Source organism: Vicia villosa, linkage group LG2, assembly GCF_029867415.1.
Source record: "Vicia villosa cultivar HV-30 ecotype Madison, WI linkage group LG2, Vvil1.0, whole genome shotgun sequence".
Lineage (NCBI taxonomy): Eukaryota > Viridiplantae > Streptophyta > Magnoliopsida > Fabales > Fabaceae > Vicia > Vicia villosa.
The window spans coordinates 6,489,217-6,500,058 of NC_081181.1; the positions used below are offsets into that span (position 1 = coordinate 6,489,217).

Sequence of the window (10,842 nt, forward strand, 5' to 3'; positions counted from 1 at the left end):
ACGGGAACATGAAGTAACTGGTCAAAGTATTTTTCTATTAATTATGAATTTTGAATGAATAATTATTATAAATGGAGTTTGTAGTGGTTTCTCATTGGCCTACAAGACAGAGCTGATAGTTTGAGATTGAGCTGATAGTTTGTAGCAGGGGCGGAGCCAGGATCAAAATCCAGGGGATTCCCATAATGAAAATAAAATATACAAAAAGTATGAAAAAAATCAATGACATAAAATATGATAATATTACTTAATAAAAATGTATTAGTATTTCAATTACAACTCAAAAATAGAAAACATTCTAGTCTAATCGTAAATGCATTCTTCTCTTGTTCATTCCTTGGAAACGTTTGATGATATCCATATCATCGATTGTATTAAACACCTCTTTCTCCACAAATGTCACTAAGCAATCATTTAGCCATGGATTAGCCATTCTACTTCTCAACTCATTCTTAACATATTTCATCCCCGAGAATACTCGCTCAACACTTGCAGTGGCCACAGGTAAAGACAAAGCTAGTTTGACAAGTGTGTACACAAACCTAAATGTCTTATGCTTCTTTGTTCGAACAAGAGTCCTACAAAGTTCCGAGATGCCAGTCAAATTGGAAAAGTGATCGTCCATCTTGACACTCTCAATATAAGTCTCCAATTCACTAGACAATTCCTTATCAGTAAGATCATCAAAGTCATTTGGGTACAATCTGGCCAATCTCACAAGTGATTTAACATTAAATGATTCAAATGAATAACAAGGACTCAAGCAAGCAACACAATTGATCAACTCAATATTTTCAGGTGTAAACCGATCATTCAACTCTTTCAATACCACATCTATAACATGTAAGAAGCAATCATTCTTGAAATAATGAAAATTTGTAACAAAAGGAGCAAGTCGTTTGGATTTCTTATCTTTTACATACCGGGACTCCATGTCAGGCACATCAATTTCAACATTTCCACAAGAAGCCACAACTTGCAACTTTTTCTTGCATATTTGGACAAGTTCCATGGCATGCACAATATCTTGATCCCCCTTTTGCAATGATTGTGACAAATTATTTGTCAAAGATAAAATCTCAACCATTAAGTGCAACATAAACACAAAACTAAAAGTTTGCATAACAAGTAACAAACTTTTTGGTTCACCCTTACAATGACTATCACTTTTCAAATCTTCGAACACTTCAATAATAGGAGTAAACAAATCAACCAACCTATTAAGAGTTCGAAAGTGAGATCCCCAACGTGTATCACCCGCTCTTGCAATGGACAACTCTTGATTTAAACCAGTACCAGTTTCCACCAATTCTTTTTCAATTAGATTTGCAAAATGAGCAACTTGTTTATTCCGAAGTAGAGCTTGTCTTTTGTTAGATGATCGTAAGAAAGTGACAATACGAGACACTTCACAAAAAAACCAATCAACATCTTCATGCTTTCTCGCCATTGAAACAAGAGCCAATTGAAGTTGGTGAGCAAAACAATGAACATAATAGGCTTGCGGATTTTGCTTTTGAATCAAAGTCTTCAAACCTCCAAATTGACCACGCATATTACTTGCTCCATCATACCCTTGACCTCGAATTTTAGATATACACAACCCAAACCCCGACAACAAACATTCAAGAGCCCTTTTAAGCGATATCGCACTTGTATCTTCAACATGAACAATGCCGATAAATCTTTCTACAACAAACCCTCTAACATCAACAAACCGCACTATAACGGCCATTTGTTCTTTACCAGAGCAATCACCAGATTCATCAACAAGAACACAAAAGAATCCATCTCCAATTTCTCCAACTATCTTCTTAATAGTTTCAACCGCACATGCATTTGCAAGTTCTTTTTGAATAATAGGAGAAGTCATCTTACAATTTCCCCCACCACTTGTTATTGCTGCAGCTATTTTCTCACTATTTCTTCCTAAGGCTTCTACAAATTCTAGGAAATGACCCTTATAAATAGAATTTTCACCCTCATTATGTGCCCTAAATGCCAATCCGCCTCTAACAAGATATTTGACAGCCTCAAGTGATGCTTTTAAACGAACAAGATAATCTACTTCTTCTTTTGAGCTATATTTTGCATACGAAAACTCAATACTCTGCTTTTTCTTCATAAGATCCTCACATGCTTTCACACACTTTTTATGATGACTATTTGGTTTCTCACCAACATGTTTATCCAACTTATGCTTTAGATTCCAACCTTTAAAACCAGTCACCACAAATGCAGAATTACTAGTACCATTGTAACACACATAACAAGGCAAACAAAAAACAACATCTTTTTCTACACTATATTCCAACCAGTCATACTCTTCATGCCAACTATATTGAAAAGAACGTTCCCTTCCCCCAATATTTGTGGATTTATATTCAGTTAATTTAATTTTACATGGCCCATTCACAAGGTAAGCTCTTCTTACCTCATCTTGATCATTTGGATGATACTCAAGAATTTGACTTCTTTTTCCAGGATCCGTCTCCAAATAAGTACCTTTTTTAAACACCTTATATGAAGAATGAGGTTCTAGTTGTACCTCATTTGAAGAGGGGACCGGAGAAGGTTCTTCGGGATGCCATTTGAAGGAGCAAGCTTCTTTGGCTCTGGAAATCTCGGTTCGGGTGTAAAGTATTTGAGCAACATTCTACAATCACAATCAAAATCCAATTAATTTTACAATACAGAATTTCAAATCAAAATTATAATTAGAAGTTACAAGGTTTGGACTTTGGATTCAATAAATTCCCATAGGAGATAAAGAGAATAAAAAATGGAATTAATATTAACATAATAGAAAAACTTGAAAAGCTTGTTATTTACATAATAGAGAATGAAGTAGAATTATGGAAGTTGTTATTTACCTAAGCTAAATTGAAAATTTGAAAAAAAAAAAAAAGAACTTACTGTGTGAATGAGAAAGCTGTGCGGCTGGTGTAGTGGTGTTAGGAAGTAAGAAGTGAGCTTTGTGTTGCTTTTACTAAACCTAATTCAGCACTAAAAAAAAGGGTTAAAAGGGAGGGTAAATGGGTAAAATAATTTAAAAAGGGAGGGTATTCCAGGGAATACCCAAAACCCCTCTACATCCGCCCCTGGTTTGTAGTTATAATTGAGCCAAAATAATTAATTTTCTCCTTATCTAGCAAAAAATAATCGATTCTCCTTAGCCGATAGTTTGAGATTGGGCTAATAGTTATCACTAATTGAATTATATAATTTGATTGAATATTTCTTCATTATAATTCGTGAATTTGCGATTTTAAAACTTTTCCTTCATTATAATTTGTTAAATAAAATATTACTATTTTTATAACTTTTTCAATTTTACCCAAAACTTAATCTTTTACTAATATTTTTTATTTTTCTCAATCACAATGCGCGAAAACGACGGGTACCCGTGCGAACGCACGGGTAAGACACTAGTTTTTTTTATATAAACGTTATTATATTATAACATTTTTATTTGTATCTAGAAAAAAAATTATAAAAAGAAATGAACTTCCTAGTAAAAAGGAACATTCGGATTTCGCAATTTATAACAAGACTATAAATTTTGTACTAATGGTGCATGCATTGTCTTTATAAACCGAAAAGTGAGAGTCACAATTTATATTTTAGTCTAATTTTATGACCAGATAATAAATTAAATAAGGTTTATTAAAAATTGTCATGTACAATCCGTTTATTTTTGAAAAAAATATGTGTAAATTTAATTTACAAATTTCTAAGTATTTGGGACTTTAGTCCATCCATATTGTTTATATTTGGTAATATTATCTTCGAATTTCAAAAAACTGTTCTTTAAATCATGCACTTAAATTTAAAATTTTATCCCACTCAAGTAATTTCCTTATATTTTTTAAAACCTTATTTATTCCATATAAAAATGTATAGCTCAAAATATTCTTTTTATCTCGAAAATGAAAGTTGGAATTTTTCAAAAAAGTTTTGAAAAAAAAAAAGCTTATGAAATGAGAGAGCTATTCATTAGATGTAGGAGTCCAAACACCAAAGTACATACTGTAATTTTCGAAGTCTTTTTTTGTTGACAAAACTGTGATTTTCAAAATTGATTGTAAAAATAATATTTTTTTGAGTTGTAAAAAACAATAAATAAATAAATATACTGAAATTAATAAATTAAAACAAGAAATAAATAATATATAAAATTTCTTTCTAGAAGACTCAGCTCATTGCCTATTATAAAGATTATTATTACTAATAATTAATAGTATTAATAATAGTAATACTGAAAATACTTAATTAAGCTCTCTTTTCCTAAAATATAAAATAAATTAAAACTATATTTTTCAAAATGTTTCAAATACAAACAAAATAGCATCAGTTACAAATTTTTTTATATGATTATATGATACTTTAATACCACATATATTTAATCAAAATCACAATATAATGCAATAATTAACATAAATAATCCATAATTTGTAGGCGCTAAGATTTTTTTTAATTTTATAATCCAATCCAAACAACGCTCCTGCACCGCTTTTTCCGCGCGGCATAAAACTTTTTAAACTATTAATTTGACAATATTACCCTCATCATTTCCCCAAATTCCCACACACAAAACAACACTTCACTCTATCGATAATCATTTCAATTCAATTCAATTGGTAACTTTTTAATTCTCTCTGATTTGAATATTCTGCAACTGAAAATTCTTTTTTATCAGTTACGTTCTTTTTTATTATTCAATTTGAAAATTAGGGTTTTATTCTCTTTATCTTCTTCTTCTTCAATTCGTTTTTTTATGACCGTTTTAAAACCTTGTGAGTCACTCTCTCTTTATCTTTCTCTCTCTAGCTTCTTTAACCAATTTTTTGACTTTTCTTTTGTTGTATTTGTTTATTGTTTAGGAAAATTGAGAAAGCGGAATTACAAGAAGCATAATCGAATCCAAAAAGGTAAGAAATTGCAACACTATCGCCTTGATTCTAGGTTTTTATTTGTATATTTAGATGAAGATTTGTCTGCTTTAATTTTAGTTTTGGGGTTTATGTAGTTTTAATTTTAATTTTGGGGTTTATGTAGTTTTAATTTTAATTTTGGGGTTTGTGTAATTTTAATTTTAATTTTGGGGTTTATGTAGTTTTAATTTTGATTTTGGTTTTTGAGTTAGTGAATGTTGCTGAATTTTAATTTTAATGTTGATTTTTGATGAAATCTTTGATTTTGACTTTGGGAGGTACTTATTGCTTCGATTGTTGTTATGATGTAGTAATAGTAGTGTAGTAGTAGTAGTAGTTGTAGCTAGTGGAAGTAATAAAATCATGTTCATAAAGCTCTTTGATGCTAGGATAAAGTTAGGCATAACATGAGTTTTTCAATCATTGTGTTTGTTTGTTTGTTTAATTTTTATTTTGAGTTTTGATTTTTGAGGTAGTGAGTGTTGCTGAATGCTTTTATTTTGAAAGGTGAACATTTTGATGAGCTTAAGGCAGCGGTTAGAGAGAAAACTGAGCACATGAAGAAGCTGTTCTTTTTCAGATCGTCTGCATCTAGTGGCGGAAGCAATAACTCGGCTCCGCCTAAGTCAAAAAATGAGCAATTATCCTGGGAGGTTTTTTCAGATAGCGGAGTGAGTAATCAGACTCATGGAAAAACTGAGGACAAGAAATCTAGAAAGCAAGTTGCTGATAATCAAAGTTCAAGTGATGGTCCAAATCTTAGAAGGAGCAGGTCGATGTCTTCAGCTTCGTTCCAGTTCAAGGATCCAGCTAAATCTCCTTCAAGAAGCATTGCTGGTGATCCATATCATCAATTTGAGCATTCCTCGCGGTGAGACTCGATAATATAACTTTTGAAGATATTGTTTTAACTATGATGTTTATAACATTGTATTTTATTAGTTACGTTTTGCACATATTTATTTTGGTTGCACTTTCTGTGCATGCATCAGTCGCCAGACTCAAAATTCCGAAAAGAGGGACAAGCCAACACAATCTACAGCGTCCGCTCTCCAAAATTCCCAGAGATGTGAGCAACCTGCTAGTAGTTCTTCAAGATCCCATCACGACTCATCTGGGAACTCTACTTGCTCTAGCAACATTTCAAGTATGGTTGTGGATCGTTTCATCGACGGGGAGCAGCAGCTAGAGGAAAATAGGCCCAGGAGCAGTTCACAGAGAAAAAGCAGTAGACCTGGAAATAATTGCACCAAGCTACCTCCAAAAGTTCAACATACAACACCTAATTCACCAACCAATGGAGTCAGAGACAAACCAAGAGCTCATTCATTTAGAGAAGATAGAGTTACCCGTCTTCGTTCCTCATCCCAAGATTGGGCAGAAAATGGGCATGGACATGAATCTCCAAGAACTCTTGCAAAAAGTGTCATTGAGAGACTTTCTCAAACTTGTGATATTTCTAAAAGGAGTTCAAATAACTTTTCTGTTGATAATCCAATCACAATTGAGGATATCTATGCTAGATCAGTGAATGGACGCTATGAATCTGATTTTTATGAGGCTCCACCGAAAAGCTATTCATTTGAAGAACCATATAAAATGTCCAATGGATATCATGACATGAATGGTAATTGTAAGGGTTTAAGCTATGATGAACCTGAACCAGATCTTGATGCAGAGCTAATGAGAAGATCAAAGGAAGCTGAGGAGAGAGTTATTCTTCTTTCAAAGAAATTAGAACATGAAAACTTTTTTCCTGACTATGGTTATGACGCGACAACACTGATTCAGACTATCAGGAACCTGGTAGAGGAGAAAATAAGCTTGGCTCTAGAAGTTTCAACCCATCTAAGGTCCCAAATTGCTGACAGAGCATCTGCCAAGGAAGAACTCAAATATGTAAAGTCAGACCTGGAACTTCGGATTCAAAGGCTAGAAAAAGAAAAGAATGAGATGCAGTCAGCATTGGAGAAGGAATTGGACAGGAGGTCAAGTGACTGGTCATTCAAACTTGAGAAGTACCAATTAGAAGAGCAGAGGCTTCGAGAACGAGTTAGAGAGCTTGCAGAGCAGAATGTATCACTTCAAAGGGAAGTTTCCTCTGTTAATGAGAGGGAAACAGAAAGCCAAAGTAAAATGGCACATACTGACCAACAAGTCAAGATGTTGACTGGTATGGCAGAGAAAATGAAAGGGGAGATTCTGGGTTTGCAGCAAAACCTCTTTGAACTACAAGACAGATGCAACGTAGCTGAAGAAAACAGGGACTGCCTTCGAAGAAATTTTGAAGAAAAGGAGAAGGAGTGCAAAGAATTGCATAAGTGTGTAACAAGATTGCAAAGAACTTGCAGTGAACAAGAGAAATCAATAATAGGATTACGAGATGGGTTTAGTGAGGACCTTCATAAGAATCATTCGGTGGAGAGCAAGAAAATGCAAATGGAGTTAATGAGGCTAACGGGAATAGAACTAGCTTTGAGAAAAGAATTGGAATCTCACAAGTTTGAGGAAGATTCTCTAAGGCAGGAAAATATAACTCTATTAAACCGGTTGAAAGGTGATGGTAAAGAATGCATTGCTGCTACTTATAGATTAGACAAAGAACTATGCGCCCGTATTTGCTGCCTTCAGAATCAAGGTCTAGAAATGCTAAATACAAGCACAGACTTGTGCTCTAAGTTGATGGAATTCTTTAAAGCTAAAGGATTAATTGGGAATGGTTTAGACGGGCAATTTATTGTCGAATCTGAAACTAAAATTCATGGACTCAAAAGCGGCATTGAGGGTTTAACAAGGAATTTACAGATGATGCCTTCTCTGTTGAAAGAAAAGTCAAACCTATTGAGTTTTAATCTCAAGTCAGATTGTATAGAGGATAATATATTAGCTAAATTGAATGGTCAATCATCTGAGGTAAGTTTCTTCCTTGAATTTTTTTGAATTTTAGATGAATAGTATTTTAAATGCGCTATTTTAAAATCATCTTCTCTTTTTAAATTGAAATTCTCTTAGTGTATGCGTCATGTTGTTTCTTCTATAGGATATTTTAAGAGTCGAGCTTAAAGCAGAACGGTTGGTAACAAGTTTATTAAAAGAAAAACTGTTTTCTAAAGAGCTCCAAGTTGAGCAAATGCGAGCCGCAATTGCGACAGAAGAAAGGGGAAACGATATGCTTAGGTCTGAGGTGCAAAATACATATGACAACCTTTCAATGGTCTCTCATGAGTTGAAGAATCTTGAACTTCAGGTCTGTCACCCGTTTTTTTCATGGCTACATACTTTATTCTGTAAATATTTCAATGTTAAACTTATTTTCTTGTGTTCTATTATATCAGATGTTGAAGAAAGATGAGAGCATGAACTGTCTTCAAAGTAATTTTGACGAGTCTAGCGGGAAATTAATAAGCACGAGGGCAGAGTTGCATAAAGTGTTGCAGGAGAGAGAACATCTGTCGGAGGAAGTGGAGCAATTTAGGGAGCAGAATATGCTATTAAAGTCACAGGTTGATAAGCTGAAGTTGGATATACTGACACTTGATGAAGATTTACTGGTGAAGGAAGGTCAAATAACAATCTTGAAAGATTCCTTAAGCAGACCTCTTGATAATCTCCTTTGGGGAACCTGATTCTGTCCTGAATTGCTGCTGCAAACAAGCTTGTTTGTTCATTTCATTGTTCATATCCACTCATATCTGTGAATGAGGGACATCTTTTTTAAACTTCTTTTCTTTTTAGATTTAGTTTTCACAAGCACAGGTTGTTTCTTTTGGAAAAAATAAAACAGTCAGTTTAAGATTGGACAAAGAAGTTCAATAATAGTACAAGGTTTTCTCTAATTTTGCTTGACATAGAAGATATAATTTCTAATACACGCACTGTCTCTTTTGCTTTTGTGACAAAAAAATAGTGTTACTCATCATTATGTCATTTTCATGTGTTGTGCCTAATATCATAGCGCATGTTGTGCCAAGGGCACTAGGATATGATGTTATTCTCACAAAAATGATTGTAGTTTATTCTAACAGGAATATGGAATATATTCAACTATATATTAAATGATTTTAATGCCGTTCAAATGTATAATATTTAATGCAATTTAGTTGATGATTAATGAATATAAGAATTTCTATAATTCATTAACTATCAATTAAATACAATTAACTTCACTTTTGAGTGTCTTTAATTTCAAATTTCAAATTTTGAATGTATATTTACACACATTGTATTTAATGATTATAATTTCATGAAAATCATGTATATTTACACCTCAAAAATATGTGATTAAGATTTTTAAATGTTATTTTTAGCTACTATATCAACATTACTTTTTCACAATTTTTTTGCTCATAGTATGATAACAGATATTATCTAAATTTTTAAATTTCTTTGTAATGATAAGAAAGAATGGTTGGAGTCTGGCATCTAATTCGTTGAGTTTCTATCAAAGTAGTTAAACAGATTGATTTTGTATTTTAATTTTTTTTTTCCATCAAGTTGATATCCAATGAATGTTGAAACAATGTCAAATTTTGCCAAACGGTCCTATGCCTGACCTGCATTCTCCTAAAATCCTGTTTACATTCATATAAACATATACAAATTCTTTAATAGTCATATGAATTGAAGATTTAAATGTGTGATGTGCTGATACATATTGTAAATAACTTTCACCTAATTTAAAATAAAATAAAATTTAGACTTAATATTCTTTTTGGGTTTTATGTTAATTTTGGAGTTTATTTTGGTCTTTTCACTTAAAAATGTTATTATATTGGTCTCTCAATTCTTCAAAACATAATGCATTAGTTATTTTTTATATAATTATCGACAAAATACTTAAAAATCGGTTGCTAAATTCATTATTAATAAATAGAAAAAATTAATGTGATCCGTTTTAAACAATTAAGGACCAATATAATACATTTTTTAAATAAGATAAAAGATTAAAATAATCAATATAACCAAAAAAATATTTTAACTTAAAATTCATTTAAAATGTTAAAGATATACACTTCTGCGTACTAAATTGATTAATCTATAACAAAAAAAAAAATTTCAGTTTGAATATCAAACTTAATAATATATATGACTTAAATAATACTACTTCAGTCTTTTTTATAAGTTGTTTTTACACTTTCACAAATATTAACTATTTTGAAGGGGTTTGAAGGGGAATAAAAAAGAAGTAGTGACCGGTGAAGTCTTCATTGGCATGTAAATAAAAATAACAGTTTGTACCGTCTTTGTAGAATTCAATGTCTCACACGTGTGATCGTTGGATGGGATCAACGATTAAGATGCGATGCCTTGCTCTAGTACGGGTCTGCCTTGTGATCATGCACTTGTTCAACAACTTGAGTATGCGTAAATTTGGATTAGGCCTCCAACTTAGGCCGATTTTGTTGGATTGTTTAGTTTGTCTTCCAAGAGAGTTTTTTTCCTGGAGATGTCTTCTTTGTTGAAAAGTCCCCCCTGTTGAGGAGTTGATAGTCTCGTAAACACACACATTAAATGTTTGTCCTGCCAGTAAAACTTTCCTTTAGGGAGGACCTCTATGCGCATATAGATGCATAAGGTAAGGAGGCGAAATCCTTGGGGTGCTTGAGTGCATTCGAGTTCCATTAAAAAATCGAAGCTACACTTGGACCGTATTGTGACCTCCAACATTTCCCTGATTCTCAATTGTAGATCTCATTGCTTATAGTTGTGTATAAATTGAGGGAGAGTTGTCAATTTCTCCTTTTGCTTAATTTGTTTATTTGAGTTCCATATGTTATTGTGTCTTTCTCACACCTTTCATATTCTAACAATCTTTCTGCATTCTTTGATCTTCATTTCTAGTCGCGATGTATCTCTTCGGTCCTTGATAATTTCGCTTCTTAGTCCTTTGAAATACACACACATTCAA

The 10,842-nt window shown here is 32.6% G+C and overlaps 2 protein-coding genes across 4 annotated transcripts; one reads left to right on the top strand and one right to left on the bottom strand.

The window, feature by feature from the left end:
- Nucleotides 1-298: 298 nt before the first annotated feature.
- LOC131648503 (uncharacterized) lies at nucleotides 299-4,569 on the bottom strand. The gene is made up of 2 exons (XM_058918256.1): nucleotides 4,564-4,569; nucleotides 299-2,656 (listed from the first exon to the last, which is right to left on the bottom strand). Exons 1-2 carry the CDS (start codon nucleotides 4,567-4,569, stop codon nucleotides 299-301), a joined length of 2,364 nt encoding a protein of 787 aa, XP_058774239.1.
- Nucleotides 4,548-8,949, top strand: LOC131648940 (COP1-interactive protein 1-like). 3 transcript variants are annotated; one of them, XM_058918677.1, is made up of 6 exons: nucleotides 4,548-4,640; nucleotides 4,884-4,931; nucleotides 5,442-5,805; nucleotides 5,927-7,847; nucleotides 7,975-8,181; nucleotides 8,270-8,949. In XM_058918677.1, exons 3-6 carry the CDS (start codon nucleotides 5,492-5,494, stop codon nucleotides 8,558-8,560), a joined length of 2,733 nt encoding a protein of 910 aa, XP_058774660.1. In that variant the 5' UTR covers nucleotides 4,548-4,640; nucleotides 4,884-4,931; nucleotides 5,442-5,491; the 3' UTR covers nucleotides 8,561-8,949. The 3 variants fall into 3 exon arrangements, with proteins under 3 accessions (XP_058774660.1, XP_058774661.1, XP_058774659.1); XM_058918678.1 differs by lacking the exon at nucleotides 4,548-4,640 and adding an exon at nucleotides 4,643-4,698; XM_058918676.1 differs by lacking the exon at nucleotides 4,548-4,640 and adding an exon at nucleotides 4,683-4,796.
- The last annotated feature ends 1,893 nt before the right edge of the window (nucleotides 8,950-10,842 follow it).